Source organism: Physeter macrocephalus, chromosome 19 (genome assembly GCF_002837175.3).
Source record: "Physeter macrocephalus isolate SW-GA chromosome 19, ASM283717v5, whole genome shotgun sequence".
NCBI classification, from domain to species: Eukaryota; Metazoa; Chordata; class Mammalia; order Artiodactyla; family Physeteridae; genus Physeter; species Physeter macrocephalus.
The window spans coordinates 20,365,883-20,383,477 of NC_041232.1; the positions used below are offsets into that span (position 1 = coordinate 20,365,883).

Sequence of the window (17,595 nt, forward strand, 5' to 3'; positions counted from 1 at the left end):
TGAATCAGACGCTTTGGGTTCCAAGCACTGAGAGCTGCGGTCAGAGCAATAAAACAGAAAAAACCCCAGTCTTCGTGGTGCTTCCACGGGGATCTGAGAGCATAGTGGTTAAGACCGTAGAGCTAGGCAATCCTACTCTTGGATATAGAACCGGAAAAAACAAAAACACTAATTCAAAAAGATCCATGCACCCCAGTGTTCCTAGCAGCCTTGTTTACAATGGCCAAGATATGGAAGCAACCTGAGTGTCCATCCACAGATGAATGGATAAAGAAGATGTGGTACATATATATACAGTGGAATACTACGCAGCCCTAAAAAAGAACAAAATGTTGCCATTTGCAGCAACATGGATGGACTTGGAAGTCATTATGCTAAGTGAAATAAATCAGATAGAAAAAGGCAAATACTGTATGATATCACTTAAATGTGGAATCTAAAAAATACAACAAACTAGTGAATATCATAAAAAAGAAGCCCACTCACAGATACAGAGAACAAACTAGTGGTTATCAGTAGGGAGGGGAGGGAGGGGCAATTTAGGAGTGAGGGGGTGGGAGGTACAAACTATTGGGTATAAGGTAGGCTCAAGGATGTACTGTACAACGCAGGGAATAGAGCCAATACTTTGTAATAACTGTAAATGGGAAGTAACCTTTAAAATTGTATTAAAAAATTAAAAATACAAAAAAATAAATAAAAATATATACAAATATATATTCTATAACATTAAAAAAAAAATAAAGAGTGTGGAACTGGGGCCAGACTGCCTGGTGCCCTCCTTGTACCTCTCTGTGCCTCTGTTTCTGCATCAATAAAATCTGGACGTTCACCAGGCCTTGGTCTCAGAGTCGTTAAGAAGTTTCGGATCAGGACTTCCCTAGCGGTCCAGTGGTTAAGACTCTGAGCTTCCAGTGCAAGGGGCACAGTTTCGATCCCTGGTCAGGGAACTAAGATTCCACATGCCAGGCAGAGCAGCCCCAAAAAAATTTAAACAAAAAAATGGACAACGAAGAAGTTTTGGATTGAAGTGAGTACCGTGCATGATGAGGACTGAGTTATCAGTATGCTAACAGGTAGCGGAACTAACAGTAGACAAATATCCAACCAGTCAGAAAATTCCAGATACTGAGAAGCGCTATGAAGGACCTAGGAGTGGATCATGGGATGAGGCTAGTTGAGAGCCAGTGGACTAGTTTAAAATGGTGGTCATGGAAGGGAGGTTGGAGTTGAGACCTGAGAGAGGAGGTGGGTCCTCTGATGGGAATATCTAGGGGAGGGCATTCCAGGCAGAGGTGAGTGCAAAGGCCCTGAAGCAGGAAAAGCCTCGGGCTGTTCCTAAGCCGTAAAGAAAACTGTGCAGCTAAGGGAGAATGAATAGGGGCAGAACAGCAGCAATGAGGCCAAGAGATAGGATGGCTGGTCTTTGGGGATTTTTAAGCAGGGGAGGGCTTCTCGTTTTCATAACTAACTGGGATTGCAAACCAGCAAGCAGGAAGACCCGGACTCGAGGGCCGGCGGTCCATGTGCTGACACACTGTCACCTTCTGGGGGTCCCCTGGGCCTCATCCCCCTCCCCATGCCCTTCACACCCTCCTGATGGTTGTATTTGCCCAAAGAGAGAGTTAGAAATGAGGAAGAGGGACATAGGCTCAAGCCATCAGCTTTCTGGAAATCTGCACATCCCACACTACTGGGAGGAGGGTGGATCCTCCAGGGCCCAAGTGGGAGCAGAGACCAGCTGGGGGGTTAAGATGAAAGAAATCGGTGCCTCGGATCAGGGTGTTGGCCTGGAGAAAGAGCCACAAGAGTCTGGCTATGTTTTAGAGGCTGAGTGGATGGGATTTGCTGATGAATTGGACTGGATGGATGAAAGAAAGAGAGGTTAAGGCTTTGGCTGGAACAGGAAGACACGGAGGAGATATTAGCTGAGACGGAAAGCTGAGATGGTGGAGTGCAAATTGGGAGACAATAAGTGTGTTCTATTATATATATTTTTCAAAATGGCACACACATATGAGGAAACAATCAGACAAATCCAGAATGGGAGACATTTGTTAAATCGGCTGGCCTGGTTCTTCAGTCAGTGTCCTAGGAAATACAAAAGGCATAGGGTTGTTCTAGATTAAGAGAAAGAGAGGGTGTGGGGAATTCCCTGGCAGTCTAGTGGTTAGGACTCTGCCTCTCACGCTGAGGTCCTGGGTTCAATCCCTGGTCAGGGAACTAAGATCCCACAGGCCACACTGAATGGCAAAAAAAAAAGGGAGACAGAGGAGGGGTGTTGCGTGAAGGGAGAGAAGGTTAGCTCTCCCCTGGACTAGGATAGAAGAGGCCCTCAGGCCTGACAACACAGATATGGTTAAAGTACAGCCACCTACCCACGGTTTCTCAAAGTTGTGTGCCTGAGGTACACTGGTGGGGAATTCAGTGCCACATCTGCCCTGACCCCTGAGATCTGCCCCCTAGGTCTGTCTCCAAAAAAGGTTGGTGATGACATCGCCAAGGCAACCAGTGACTGGAAGCGTCTGAGGATGACAGTGAAACTGAGCATTCAGAACCAACAGGCTTAGACTGAGCTGGTACGTTTTGCCTCTGCGCTGATCATCAAAGTCCTCAAGGAACGGCCAAGACACGGAAAGAAGCAGAAAAACATTAAGCACAGTGGGAGTATCACTTTGACGGGTTGTCAACATTGCCCAACAGATGCAGCACCAGGCTTTGGTTAGAGAATTCTCTTGGAACCATCAAGAGACCCTGAGGACTGCCCAGTCTGTGAGGTGTTGTGCTGATGGCTACCACCATCACGACGTGAAAGATGACAACAGCGGTGCCATGCAATGCCCAGTTAGTTAAAAACTAGAAAGGGAAGTGTTTCAATAAAGGAGCACGTAAATAAAGAATCATTTCACAACCAAACCAAAAAAAAAGAGAGAGAGAGAGAAACATAAAGGAGATATAATAACCAATGCAAAGCATGAATCTTTACTGGATCCTAGATCAAAAAATAAATCAGCTATACTGACATTCTTGGGATGATTTATTCCAAAAACTTTCAAAATTCTCTTTTGGCAGGGAAACATTTGAAAAAAAAATGTCTAATCTGTTTTCAATTTCTTTTTAAATGAAAGAAAAGGACTTCCAAAGTGGCAGTGGTTAAGAATCTGCCTGCCAATGCAGGGAACACGGGTTCAAGCCCTGGTCCGGGAAAATCCCACATGCTGCAGGGCAACTAAGCCCGTGCGCCACAACTACTGAGCCTGTACTCTAGAGCCCGCGAGCCACAACTACTGAGCCCATGCACCACAACTACTGAAGCCTGCGTGCCTAGAGCCTGTGCTCCGCAACAAGAGAAGCCACCAGAATGAGAAGCCCATGCACCGCAACGAAGAGTAGCCCCCGCTCGCCACAACTAAAGAAAGCCCGTGTGCATCAACGAAGACCCAACGCAGCCAAAAATAAAAATAAATTTTTAAAAAAATTATAAATAAATGAAAGAAAAGAACAGGGCCATTTTAAGACCCATGTAGGCCCTAGACATTTTTACTTTGGATGCTACAGCCAAATATAAAGCATTTCATATTATATCTTGCATTAAAAAGTACCCCCATTAAATTCAAGTCCCTATGTCAGCGTTGAAGTCTGTGCCAGTTTATGTGTTACCTTTTGAAGATTCTAAAACATTTACATTCAATCTTGTAATTCTCACATATTGGATACAATGTATTTTTTACAGTCTCAAGCATTTCCGTTGGGGGGGGGCCTTTGAAAACTCTAGTGAAGCCCATCAGGTTGGACTATGCCAGGGGAATGACCCATAGGGAGGAGGGGGCAGGGAGTTGTGACCCAGCATCTGTGTGGGCCAGTGTGGAGGAGTCAGCATTTCCTTTAAAGCCCACATGACCCGTCTGTTCTGCACTGTGTGTGACCACCTCTAGGAAGCCCACTTACCAGTTTCCCTTCTCTGGTATTTTTTGGGGTTTCTGAGGAATGCTTACACTTTCCACAAGTCTGTGCTGATAAGTCCCTTGCTGCTCAGCCAGCCTCCTGCCTCAGGAAATTCTGCCAGTGACCTCTTGCGATCCTATACACGCCTTCTCTGGGCTGCGATATAACCTCTCTGTCCTGTCCCAGGAACCCAGCTCTTTCCTTACTGCAGCCAAGGCTATGGACTTGTTTTTTGTTAAATCAGACATAGGGGAAAGGTGGTATTTTAGAAAGAAGGAGCAGTTGGAGTGAAACAAGGAAGTAGAAAATGTCAGGGAGCATATGGGGAAAAAGAAAGTGGTCAGCAGATAAGAGAAGCAGGGAGAAGGGCATTTTGAGGGGTTAGATCTGATGAGATACTGTAAGAAAGAGAATCTACGTTGAATAATAGCTACATTAGATGCTATGGAGTCATTCCAGCTGGAATGGAAAAGGAGATGGCTTGGGGCTTCCCTGGTGGCGCAGCGGTTAAGAATCCACCTGCCAATGCAATCGAACCAGGGATGGGTTCCATCCCTGGTGCGGGAAGATCCCACATGCAGCGGAGCAACTAAGCCCGTGCGTCACAACTACTGAGCCTGTGCTCTAGAGCCCGCGACCCACAAGTACTGAGCCCGCGAGCCACAACTACTGAGCCCGCGAGCCACAACTACTGAAGCCCGTGCGCCTAGAGCCTGTGCTCCACAACAAGAGAAGCCACCGCCATGAGAAGCCTGCGTACCTCAATGAAGAGTAGCCCCGCTCGCAGCAACTAGAGAAAAACCTGCCTGCAGCAACGAAGACCCAACGCAGCCAAAAAATAAATTAAAAAAGGAGATGGCTTCAGGACCAGCAGAAACAGGATAAAGTAAAAGGCATTTGGGAGGACAGTAAATTAACTTTTACTAATGAGTAAACAACCCACTGTGAGAAATAGAAAAGTAAAAGCACAAATTGCCTAGTCAACCACACCGCTTGGGGGTGCTGCATGCTTCATGACTAAACCAAAGTCTGTTCCAGTAGCTCCCTCTTCTGGCAGAGATATCGCTGCACACCAAGGCTGACATCCGTGAGTTAAAAAGCGCTTGCCAATCTCTAAACAACATACCTCTCTGAGGACCGTATTTATAATAACTTGACGAGGACTTCGTTGTGCATTCAGACAAAACATAAAAAGGAACACTAAACAAATATGAGGCACGCATTTTTCTTCTGGTTTATTCAAGATTCACACAATCACATCTATGTAAATGAATCCTTACATAGTATTAACTCACGTGTGAAACCAAACTTTGGGGTGCTTTAAGATCATTCAACGAAAGTGAGCAAGTCTAGCATCTCTGTTCTTTAACCAGACTCAGAATCCCTTGATGATAGAAACGCTTCTCATTCATCACTATATCACTATTTTTCCTGTCATGCTTGTATTTGTTGGGTGAAGGGTGCTGTAAATGTTCACTAGGGATTGTGTTGCTCTCGTGGTCTTTATTCTTGAGACGATTACATGAAAGGTATTTTTCCTTTATAGAGAATGAAAGGATATTAGAACTCTGTCAAAACTATAAAAGACATAAAGTGAAAAAGCATGGTGCAGGACAGACTGCAAGCCAGTATGCTACCTTTTGCATAAAGGGGAATTAATAATTAGTAGTTGCTTGTACATGCATAGAGAAACTCTGAAAGCACATACTAGGGGAGGTGGAGAACCAAGTGGCTGGGAGACAAAATTGAAGACTTTTCATTATACACTGTTTTAAACTTTTTATATGTCTGAAACACATGAACGTATTATCTACTCAAAAAAATAAAAGTAGGAAAATATGAGACAGTAACAAATACAGTAATCATTATTTATAAAAATGTTTTAAGGCTGATTTTTAAAATTATCCCCAAGAACCTTATTAAATAGAAATCTTGTATTTTTATGCTATCCTTTCAAAATATTAGTATATGACAGATATGTGTATAAGGATGTACTTTACAGCAGGATTGTAACAGCAAAAACCTAGAATCAAATGTTGGTGGACAGGTTAAATAAGTCACAGGACATCTATACAAAGAAATACTAGCTAGAGTATTAAAAAGAATGATAGAGATCTTGATACGCTGGCATGGAAAGATGTCCATAATTACCTAGTTTAAAAAAAAAAAAAAGCTGGGGCTTCCCTGGTGGCGCAGTGGTTGAGAGTCCGCCTGCCGATGCAGGGGACACGGGTTCGTGCCCCGGTCCGGGAGGATCCCACGTGCCGCGGAGCGACTGAGCCCGCGAGCCACAACTGCTGAGGCCCGCGCGCCTGGAGCCCGTGCTCCGCAACAGAAGCCATCGCAATGAGAAGCCCGCGCACCGCGGCGAGCAGTGGCCCCCGCTCACGGAAACTAGAGGGAGCCCGTGTGCAGCAAAGAAGAGCCAATGCAGCCATAAATAAATAAATAGCTGAGAAACACTATGTTGTGAATGGTCCTATTTGTATTTATGTATACATCTATATGTATTTACTACACAGGAGGAAAGCCCAAAGGAATACCGAACTTTAAAATTAGTTATCACTGGGAAGGAATATGGTTATTTAGGAACTTAGGTGGGCTACCTTTTGACTTTATAAAACACAATGTATGTATACATTGTAATTAGAAACAGTGAGGCAAATACACTCATTTTCCTGGGAGTAAGCTTATGTGGAACTTTCACTTCCTTTATCATTGATTTTAATGTTTGTACTGTATCTTATGCATATTTTAATATATTTAGTTTGTACCATCACTGATTTTAATGTTTGTGTGTAATTTTTTCAAATTTTCTAGTGTTTACACCTGTAATTAGCAATTCCTTTCATTAAACTCGACAGGAAGGAGCCAAGCGTTCCTCAGCAAGTTCTCCATTGCGCATCCCCACCCCTAGGACACCCACAAAGCTTTATGCTCTAATGCCAAGATCCTTCTAACTGCGTGTCGCACACATGGTCCCCCCCATGAGCTGACCCAGCCCCACGTTCTGAAGCATCACTAGCCACTGACTGTCTCACACTTGAAGACAAAGCACTCATCACTAACACCGCCTTAGGAACCTTGCAAAACCTGTCCTGCAGAGCGGTCATTTTCAAGATGCTATTGAGGTTTTTCCCCCGTGCTATGACCACTTATTTTTAATGAGCAATAAAATTACTTACACAAAAACTACTCAGTGACTGGACGTGGTTACAGGTGCTGGTGGAGTTCCAGGGATTTTTGCAATGTTGCTTCTCGACCTGTAAGTTCATTTGCATGGGTGTCATGGAAATCCAGTGAACTACACATGTTCTCGCGTCAATAAAGTGAAAACCCACAGTAAGTAACGGATTTGCCTACGACAAACTTCTCAAATGGCATTTCCTAGTTGTGATTCCCTAAAGTGAGAACTTAAGCCTGTTGACTTCAGGTATTTTAGAACTGGCAGTAATACAAAATTTCCTCTGCATCAGAAGTTACACATGCATACCCTAAAAGTGGGAGAGTGAAAGGGAGAAGCTGGCGGGAGTGATGCTCTTTGGAGGGAACCCCGTATTTCGAGACCTTCAAATTAGCCTCTGACTTCAGGGGTACCTACCAACCAGTACCAGCTCCTTATATTAAACCAGCTTCCCTGCAACTTTCACCTTTGGCTCTAGTTATGACATACAAAGATACTTACCAGTAGCATCTGATTGGGTAAGTCACTACTTTAAAAGACCAAGAGTCAACTGCTTCACCCACCAATTTAGCTATATACAAATCTTTCATCTAGTCACATGAAATTAAGGAATCTTGACAATTTTATCTTAGCAAAAATTATCACAATAGCTTTCTCTAACTACTAACTCCTAAACTTTCTAGCATAACGCCTGAGACTTTAGTAAAAATTAAACTGCCAAATCCTAGAGAACAAACATATGGACACCAAGAGGGGAAAGTGGCAGGGGGTGGTGGTGTGATGAATTGGGAGATTGGGATTGACATATATACACTAATACGCATAAAATAGATAGTAAGAACCTGCTGTATAAAAAATAAAATTCAAAAAAACACTGTCACATCCTTTTTTTTTAAAAAAACCATCCGGTCAAAAGACTTTCTATGCAGCTCAATGTGAATTTAAACAGAGCTGTGTACTAAAACTGATTTTTCTGTAGGTTCCCTTCCACCACTCCCGCCCTCTAATAGCTCCTCCCTGCTGGTATTCCAGAAACTCTCCCACTCTCAGGGACCACACCCAAACTCAGTATTTTTAAAGTCAGTAGTTTACAAGTAAATCTAACATCTAAGTGTCCACATGGAAAATTCTAACTGCAACCTCCAACTTGTCTTGTCTTTATTTATACTCACCCACTACAGTTCTATATTAAGGCCACCTTTCACTGACATTTCCTCCCTCCAGGTTACCACAGAACCATCTGGTAGACCGAAACTTTGATCCCTCACACCCCACCCCTAATTAAAAAGAATGTTCTGGAATCACTTATTAAAAATAAATAAATTACACTATTTGAGAATGCCAACAACTTTATTGAAAGAAAAGTGCAATGAAACTTGTCAAAAGCTTAAAAGGGAGAACTTAGACACCTCCCTTCAAGCGCAGGACCAAATGCAGAGTGGATTCTTTCTGGATGTTGTAGTCAAGACAGGGTGCGCCCATCTTCCAGCTGTTTCCCGGCAAAGATCAACCTCTGCTGGTCTGGGGGGATGCCCTCCTTGTCTTGGATCTTCGCCTTGACGTTCTCGATGGTGTCACTGGGCTCCACCTCCAGGGTGATGGTCTTACCAGTCAAGGTCTTCACGAAGATCTGCATCCCACCTCGGAGGCGGAGGACCAGGTGCAGAGTGGATTCTTTCTGGATGTTGTAGTCAGACAGGGTGCGCCCATCCTCCAGCTGTTTCCCGGCAAAGATCAACCTCTGCTGGTCTGGAGGAATGCCCTCTTTTTCTTGGATCTTCCCCTTGACGTTCTCGATGGTGTCACTGGGCTCCACCTCCAGGGTGATGGTCTTACCAGTCAAGGTCTTCACAAAGATCTGCATTGTCTGTTAGAACAAAAAAAATAACACAAAAAATAACCCCAGCCTTTAACAGGTAATTCAGAGGTCAACACATACCTAGTAACACAAAGTTATGCGTCACTATATACTAACCAAATGACTAACTTGCCCGAAAGCGCAAAAGCCTGACAAATAAGGTCAAAACCAACGTTTCATGCACTCCTTAAAAGGAAAAGCAAGGAAACCTGACCCAAATCAATTCGCGGGCCTCATTTGTCCTCCCCCCTCACTGGCTGGCTGTCCCCTGCCAACACGGCAGCGACCACCCCAGGCCCAAACCCTGTGCCCCGAGACTAGAAAAAGTCTCCCTCCACACACACCGGCAGGCGGCCCCACCCTCGATTATGAGCCCACAGAAGGGATGACGTCTCGTAACCGCGGTGGCGAGCGGGTCCCCTCCCCCATCGCGGGCGCAGGACGGCTCCGTGGCATCGGCAGTTAATGTCCTCTTACTGGGACAGGAAACCGAGTTCTCGCTCGAGTCAAACCGTGACCTAATGTTCGATTCCCTCACACGCTACCCAACTCCCTCACACGCTACCCAACTCCGTTCCCCAAAACGCTGGGCCCCGCCGCCATGGAGGCCTCACGGGCCTCTCGCGTTTCCTTTCCGCCCGCAGTCCCCTCCCCCAACCCCCTTCTTCTCTCTCCCACCTCATGGCCCGCTTCGGGGTCCGGCTTCTCCCACCGAGAGAGAGGGAACGGCCGCCATTTTGCCGCGTTCCTCCCCCTCAGGACCACTCTGCTGCTACCGGGCCCCGGATGACTAAAGGCCTCGGCTGCCCCCCTCTGCCGCAGCGGGGAAGTCGACCCCCCGCGCCCCCCGCGGTCGCGAGACCCCCGGGCCCCCTCCTTACCAAGTAGTGGTGTCGGCAGTGAACACAGAAGAACAACGACTCCACTCGCAGCCTTCACGAAGCTGCCTGCGCACCGCCCTCCCGCCCCGGCGCTTCCTTATATAGTTACAGGGAGCGCCGCTCCGATAGATCCTTCCGCAGAAACGCCGAGAAGGGACTACTTTTCGCAGCTCTCCTGCCCTCTGAAGAGAAACCTCAGACTCGACTAATTCCACTCATAAAATGCTCTCCTGTGAAGATTGGAGCTTTGGGGCCGAATCTGGCGTGGAGCGGGCCGCCGTCCCGAGAGGCTGGGCGGAGGGATCAGCGCGCTCGTTGAGCGCTGCGTCCGCGGACTTGCCGGGGGCTCTACTTGAGGGGAGGGAGAATGGGGAGCGGGCGGCGTGAAAACCCGGCGTGGAGTCGCCCAGACGTCCGGATTGGGCTGTCTCCACCGCCCGGCCTCGAAGCCCCCTCCCCACGGCCCGGCCCCGCCGTTCGCGAGACCCGCCCTAGGCGGACCGGGGTCCGGCCTAGCGCCTCACGCCGAGTCGGGGTCCCGCTCCCCCAGCGCACACCCCGCCCTGCTCCTCCCCCCCGCGAATAAAGAGGGGTGTTTATTGTGAGTCACATTTAGATAACGGTAGTGTTTCTGCTGCCCTGAATTTCCCCCTCATCCTCAGCCCGTCGCGAGGCCTCTCTGGGAGTCCAGCCCCCAAACTTGTGGCGGCCGCGCCCATCCCCCACCGGGCGGGCACCAGGACAAGACGAATGACTCGACAAATCCCAGGGCCGCGGCCTCAAGCCCGCCTCAGACGGGTCGTCAGGAGCCTCAGGAATTCCTCAGAACACAGGAGTGAAAACTAAGTTTTCAAGGGAGAAATGCCTATGGCAGGTCTACATTGAATTTTGAAAAGAAAAGCAGAAATTCCACACAGCTGTGTAAAACTCTTTGCGCTGGACTTGAAAGCTCACAGAACTTTCCAGATTGCTCTTCAGCCTTCCTGGTTTGTGCTTGATTATCAACAGGGAGGCGTTGGAATTTGAATTCTGTTGACATTTAGTTGAGCTCAGAAATCAGCAATCAAACCTATTAAAGCCCGAGATTTTAAAAAGATACTTATTGAATCTAAGTTCTGTTTATTCCTGGGGAAAAAAAATTAATATCCCAAATATAAAATTTAATTTTCTAGGCAAATTCCCTTTGGGTAAAAGAAGAGAAAAAGATCATCAGTTAGCTCTTTTTCCTTTTTTTATGACAATCTATTTTAAGATCTCCGTGTCATTTCTCCAGCAGATTTTTAAAGTATTTTGAAATATATGAACATGATGCCAACAGATTTTTTTGAAGTTTACAGTGGAAAGTCTTCCTCATGCCTTCAATTCCCCAGCCACCGTTCTTTCTGGACTCTTCTAGAAATATTCCCTATTTGTACAAATGAGGGGAGGGTGTTTTTAATTTTTACACTTAAAGCCTTCAAAAATATATAGAGAGAAAAAGGGGCAACTGACTAAAAAATGTTCTGCCATTAGGAAAAGACTACATTCCTGCTTGAAATTATGAACATTGTGTTATTTAAACATTATACTTAAAACGTGAATCAGAATAAAACTGCTGTATATTTTCTTTGGTAACCTGCGTATGTACTTATGAAAAAGGTCTGAGCAATCTTCAAAATAGACTTTAACCTCTATCATTTTTAACATTTTTCAGAATGAATTTATTACTGGGAAATTAGAATGAATAATAAAAATAAAATGTCATTTTTCAGGTTAGCAGGAGACCCCAGTTGACAGGGACAGAGTAAAGAGACAAAGTTGGTGATTAAATATGATAGTTAATCCTATTAGGGGATTGTAAATAGAGAAAAAAGTATGTAAGTTAAGGGGTCTTTCACTCAAGAAAGCAGGTTTACTTAACCACAAAACCAGCAGGATAGCTTAGCAAAAAACCCATGCAACAGAAGCATGAGACATGCCCTGAAACAACGGTGGAAGGAGACCCATATCCTGCCCAGTGAGTTCAGTAACTTAATGATTCCTAGGACATGCTCCTCTGGGCATACTAAAAACAAACATGTAAGGAAAGGGTGACATTATACTGAAACCTGAGACGATTTACCATTTTTAATATATGTTACCACCTTTTTGCTCATTTCCGCTGTTCCATGACAGTCCTGACTTGACGATGGAGGGACAAGAAAACTCCCCTGCCTGACATGGAGGAGGAACTGATGATGGAAGCTTAACATCTACTCAAGAATGAGGAAGAAGGTGGTCTTTTCCCCCCTCCCCATTTTTTGTTGGATTTTAAAACTGTAGCCCACTAAGTTCTCGGGGTGCGGCCCCCTCTCGCCCAGCCACTTGGAAGCCTTCTGCCGTTTCACAGTGACTTCCAATACAGACTTCTGTGAAGGTTATTTCTAAAGTTTTGGAAAGGGGGTTTAAAGGAACAGAACATCAAGGCTCTTCATAAAGTTTTTTTCTTTTTTTCTCCCTAAACTTCAGAAAGAAGTTTTCAGAGGAACAAAAAGCTGAGGTTCTTTCTCAGGTGACCAGACCTGGCTTCAAACCACACCCTGTTTGCTTTTGGCTGTTCCTGCAAGCCTTGTGATTCCTGTTGTTTAAAGGCTGAGTCACGAGCTTTGTGACGTAGTTTTTTTCATGGTCCAAAAGGTACAGAGAAAAACAGGCCTGATTTCAGAGGCAAGGGAGGGAAAGAAGGAGAAAGAGGGGGAGAGGAGGGAGAAGAGAGGTTCAAAGGGTGGGGAATGGGCCCGGGGTTATCTTCAAAGAGAAAACAACATTCTTATGAGCTGAGAGCACTGTGTTGTCTCTAGCAGAAAAATTCTCTGCACCACCCCTGCGGTCCCTAACTGAAGTCTAACTGTGGGTTCGGTTGAAGCAAATAGAAATAAACATTTGTCCAAGGGCACTGAGGTGAGGGGGAGGGGAGGGAAAAATGACCTCCCCAAAGACAGGTGGCTGCTGTTTATCTCGAGCAGTGGTTCTCAACCACGAGTGATTTGGCCCGTGGGTGGACATTTGGCCATGTCTGGAGACATTTTTTTTTTTTTTTTTTTTTGGCCCCCTCTCGGCTCTCGGGATCTGAGTTCCCTGACCAGGGATTGAACCCATGCCACAGCAGTGAAAGCACCGAGTCCTAACCACTGGACTGCCAGGGAATTCCCAGGAGACATTTTTGGTTGTCATACTGTGGTATTGGGGGTGAGGGGTGCCGCTAGCATCTAGTGATAAAGGCCAGGGGTGCTGCTAAACATCCTTCAATGGACGGTCCCCCATAATACGGAATTACCCGGTCCCCAACGTCAGTAATCCATTGGGTTGATAAACCCTGCTGTACAGAGGATTTTTGTTGCTGTTGTTACAACTGCTTTTCTATTTGCTGAGAAGGGCTCCCAAAGTCTAAATGTCCCACTTGGATTCAGGAATCGGGTATCAAGTCACGCTCCTAAAATCCCCTGACCTAGAATGCAATGTGCTCGAACGTGCCAGAAGCAGCTTGAGTCACTGGATCCATTTTCAGCTCCTTCATCCACTGACCCATCCTTTGCAGGCGCCCCAGAAGGGATTGCTTCAGAGCTGGCGCCAACGGAAGAGTGACAGAGACCCAGCAACAAGGCGGGATTGGTGGGCAGGCGTGAGCACGTGATGAGCTGAGCTCACAAAGGGCCTGGGTGTTGGGCTGCAGGGGGTTGGACTGGTGCCTGTTTGTCCGCTTGCCTTTCCTCCTTCCCCCAGAGGATTCAGCTCCCCTGAAGGTCACACAACCTTGTATGGGACTTAACTCGGCATCACGAGAATGTTCGCACAACGACCAGCAAACGTTTTCCTCCCAAGGGAAAGGGTGAAATCGGAGAGCTGGGTGGGAAAGGTTTGCCTTGTGTTGTCATCAGTTATATAACCGTAAAAGGAAGTCAAGGGAATCTGCGGCTTACGGGGGGCGTGGGGCGGGGGAGAAGAAGAAGCCCTAGAGGCTCTGTTCCTTTTCCTGCTTACATTTGTGTATTTGCATTGTGTGGCAGAAAACAAACTGCTCCGGCTTCAAAATAACCTATTTCATCCCCCACCAGTCAGAAAATCAGACCGAAGTTCCAGTCCCCAATTTTGCCTAGTATAGGAACGTTAAGAAGTTAGTTAACTTATTGGGTCTTTGTTTTGTGTTTTAATTTGTTGTCTTTAAATTGTGGCAAAATACACACAAAATATATCATCTCAACCATTTTTTAGTGTACAGTTCAGTAGTGTTAAGTATATTGTAGGGGAGGAAAAATAATTTTCCTTTTACCCTTCTGAGTTCTTAGCTGAGATGGCTGTAATGAAAGATTAACAAGAGGAGCAAAACAAAACAAAGCACAATAATTTATTAACATGCACACGTCTTGACTATATGGGAGATACCCCGGAGGGAAAATGTGTCACTCAAAGATGTGACTTTAGAATTTAGGCTTAAATACCATCTTAACAGGGAAAGTCCTTTTAAGGGAGAGTAAATGATTTTTACTGGGAGAATAGAAGAATGGATAGAGATATGATAGCTTGTGACACAGTCTGGTATCAACTTTTAGTCTCTTCTGTGTCAAGAGCCAATCTTCCCTGATTGGTGAAACTCCTGGGGAGGGGATCTAGGACCATGGAGTTCCATTTGAAGACTCTGTCTTTGGGCGGAGAAGGGGAGTTCAGTGAAAGCCTTGCTTTGCATTTGCTGTTTTTCAAGTGCCAATAGCTCAAAATAACGTCAGGGGCATGTTCTGCTACCTTTCAACTTTCACCCTGTTGTGCAGCCGTCACCGCCATCCATCTCCACTCTTCATCTTGCAAGACTGAAACTCTGTACCCATTAAACACTAACCCTTCACCCCCAGCCCTTGGCAACCATCATTCTTTCTGTTTCTATGCATTTGACTAGTTTTTTTATTTTAGATCTTAGACCAGGATCGAACCTGGGTCCCCCTGCAGTGGGAACGCGGAGGCTTAGCCACTAGACCGCCGGGAAGTTGCAAGAATGTGACTACCTTTGGTACCTCATATAATGGATTTTGATTTTTTTAATTGTAAAATCAAATCTAATCATTGGAAAACATTTTTTTCAAAGATTTATGACATCTTTTCTAGAAAACTCCATTTCCCAGCACACCTTGTCCTTTTATCCTTATGGTGTTTTTTTTCCTTGTCATTGTGCTATTAGAAATGTTTAAGCATAAGATACAAAGTAAAACAGAATCATATGATTCATTTCACGTGAGGCCTGATAACTTTAGAGGTAACCTCAACGTTTTGTTCTCTTAAAACCTTGTTGACATTTAGGGAGAAATAACCTTCACGGAAGTTCCTTACAAAGAGAAGCTGTCACCAGTACTCCACTCCCTAACTGGGTGAGTCATTTCATGAATTTGTTTCATCTCAAAAAACGAAGGCTGTGCAGAGTCAGATCCCTCCAGCTCTAAGATGAGATGTTTTTATGATTTAAAACATGAGGTCAAATCAAATGAGAGACAGGATTTGATGGATGAGGAATTCATTATTTCTGCAGACAAAGAACCACCGAACCCAGAGTGCAACAGGACCCCTTCTTTTAATAAAATAGCCTTTATTTTTAATGATAAAGTACAGTGTATAACCATAGGTTTAAACAGTATGTGCGCCCCAGCCATTCATGCGTTCATACGTGGCCTGTCGCTGAGGAAGCAGGAAGCACAGTCCCTTCTGCTGTGTGTGCTGGTTTCCTTTTGGGTGGCTCCCTCTGAAAATGGAGCCATTTTCAGAGGGAGTTATTGAGAGCACATATAAAGGGCAAGGGCCCGCACAGACGCTCAGACCTTTGAACGACGTCCACGCTTGCCGTCTGATGGCCGGGAATGAGTCAGCAGGCCTCCAGGCCTTTTACTGCAGTCACAATGCCAGGAAGCGTAGGGTAAATTCCCTAAATGATCATTCTCACTTTTGCCGTGGTTTCAGTCATCACGTCAGGTTTTGCCTTCACATGTTTCTTGTAACTGCTTCCCTTTGCCTCTTCTAACAAAATTACATTTGGAGTGTTAGGGACTTCAAGAAGGGCAGATCCCACCTATTGTGAGAATCCCACTTCCGAGTAGTGACCGGAGGAGTAATACCTGTTATAATCACGTCCGTGGTGTTTGTATGGTGAACAGGGGCAGAAATTTGAGGGGAAAGGAAAAAAGAAAAAAAAAAAAAAAAAATCAGGGAACGCATAGTGGAGATGCCGGGGATCGAACCCGGGGCCTCATACATGCAAAGCATGCGCTCTACCGCTGAGCTACATCCCCCTCCCCTTTCTCCTTTCTTTCTGAAATTCTCTGCTATAGTCTATTCTTTAGATTTTTTTTCCCCTAAATTAAAATGTTGTATATCTAAATGGGTGTTGAAGTTTAAAGGAAACCAAAATAAATCGTTTTATGTTTCCCAAATAGACCCGTCCATCATAGCTCTGCAGCTGAAATTCCAGCTGATACCGGAACCAAGGAGCAAAGGGAGACAGACCTATTCTTGAATGCTGCTTCTCACAGACAGAAAAGAAGGAACAGAAAATAAAAGTTTCTTTCCAATAAATAAGGACATTGTCCCCATTGCACCTCCACCCAGAAATCTCCGGTTTCCTGGTCTTTAAAACCATGCCAGCCTTTGGTGACTGTGAGGTTTGCAGACCGTTTATTTTTCTTTTTCTTTTTCTCCAGCAAGAACTCTGAATATTGGGACTTCCCTGGTGGCGCAGTGGTTAAGAATCCGCCTGCCAATGCAGGGAACACGGATTCGAGCCCTGGTCTGGGAAGATCCCACATGTCGCCGAGCAGCTAAGCCCGTGCGCCACAACTACTGAGCCTGCGCTCTAGAGACCGCGAGACACAACTACTGAGCCCGCATGCCGCAACTACTGAAGCCTGCGCGCCTGGAGCCCGTGCTCCACCACAAGAGAAGCCACCGCAATGAGAAGCCCGCGCATCGCAACGAAGACCCAACGCAGACAAAAAAAAAAAGAGCTCTGAATGTTAACATGAACCCTCAGTGGAAAAGAATCTGAAAAAGAATATATACATATATACGCTTGAAACTAACACAACACTTCAATTAAAAAAAGATATGTTCAAAAAAAAAACCGAGCAAACTAAAGAAAACCAGATCCACCCCCACTAAAACGCTGAGGAAGGAAGGAATCTCTTTGTGATAGGTCACCGAAAAGAGTCATTCCTTAGCTGTCAATTAGCACCTCTTTTCCAGAGTGCTCCCCAAGCAGAGAGAAGTCACAGTGTGTATGGAGTGTCCTTCAAGTCATCAAGGTGCCACCCACTGGTTCGGTGAGAGACAAGGAGAGCACCGAAAAGTGAGGCTACGCCTCTTTCCACCAGCACTTGAGATTTCCTAGGAAGAAATAGAGTCACTTTACTATGATGTGGAGAACGCACCCAAAAATACACTGCCACCTCAGTCCTTAACTAATCATCTCCCTTACAGCCTGCCAGTACCTGAAACCCTTCATAGTAAAGTCCCAGATGAGCTGGTGCCCGGGACACTGGACCCAGCAGCTGTGATTTCATTACCTCACCTCCCTGGCCCTCATCTGTGAAATGAGATTTGAATAGTAACTGCTTCACAGGGTGATTGTGACCATTGAATGAGTTACACAGAAAAGGTGTAGAACAGTGCCTGGTACGAGGCCCGTGCTCTGAAATGCCAGTTCCCATTATTTAAAATGCTGTTATTATGTGAAC

At 45.5% G+C, this 17,595-nt stretch overlaps 1 protein-coding gene, 1 long non-coding RNA gene, 1 other non-coding gene and 2 pseudogenes across 6 annotated transcripts; 3 read left to right on the forward strand and 2 right to left on the reverse strand.

Annotated features, from left to right (window-relative positions):
• The first annotated feature begins 1,946 nt into the window (after nucleotides 1–1,946).
• Nucleotides 1,947–2,853, forward strand: LOC102990699 (60S ribosomal protein L12-like; annotated as a pseudogene).
• Nucleotides 2,279–2,389, forward strand: LOC112064155 (uncharacterized; annotated as a pseudogene).
• A 5,607-nt stretch (nucleotides 2,854–8,460) lies between the features above and the next one.
• LOC102989163 (polyubiquitin-like) lies at nucleotides 8,461–9,958 on the reverse strand. Its single transcript, XM_024121124.3, is given in 3 exon segments — nucleotides 8,461–8,593; nucleotides 8,595–8,996; nucleotides 9,869–9,958. Coding segments are annotated over 2 exon segments (462 nt in total). The 5' UTR covers nucleotides 8,994–8,996; nucleotides 9,869–9,958; the 3' UTR covers nucleotides 8,461–8,530.
• Nucleotides 9,959–10,063: 105 nt separating this feature from the next.
• LOC114484359 (uncharacterized) lies at nucleotides 10,064–17,100 on the forward strand. 4 transcript variants are annotated; one of them, XR_003677148.2, is made up of 5 exons: nucleotides 10,064–10,854; nucleotides 12,023–12,121; nucleotides 12,356–12,523; nucleotides 15,176–15,243; nucleotides 16,300–17,100. It is a non-coding gene; the product is annotated as an uncharacterized lncRNA (long non-coding RNA). The 4 variants fall into 4 exon arrangements; XR_003677150.2 differs by having other exon boundaries at nucleotides 16,564–17,100; XR_008615900.1 differs by lacking the exon at nucleotides 10,064–10,854 and adding an exon at nucleotides 11,814–11,864.
• Nucleotides 16,084–16,155, reverse strand: TRNAA-UGC (transfer RNA alanine (anticodon UGC)). Its single transcript has one exon. It is a non-coding gene; the product is annotated as a tRNA-Ala (tRNA).
• Nucleotides 17,101–17,595: the final 495 nt, after the last annotated feature.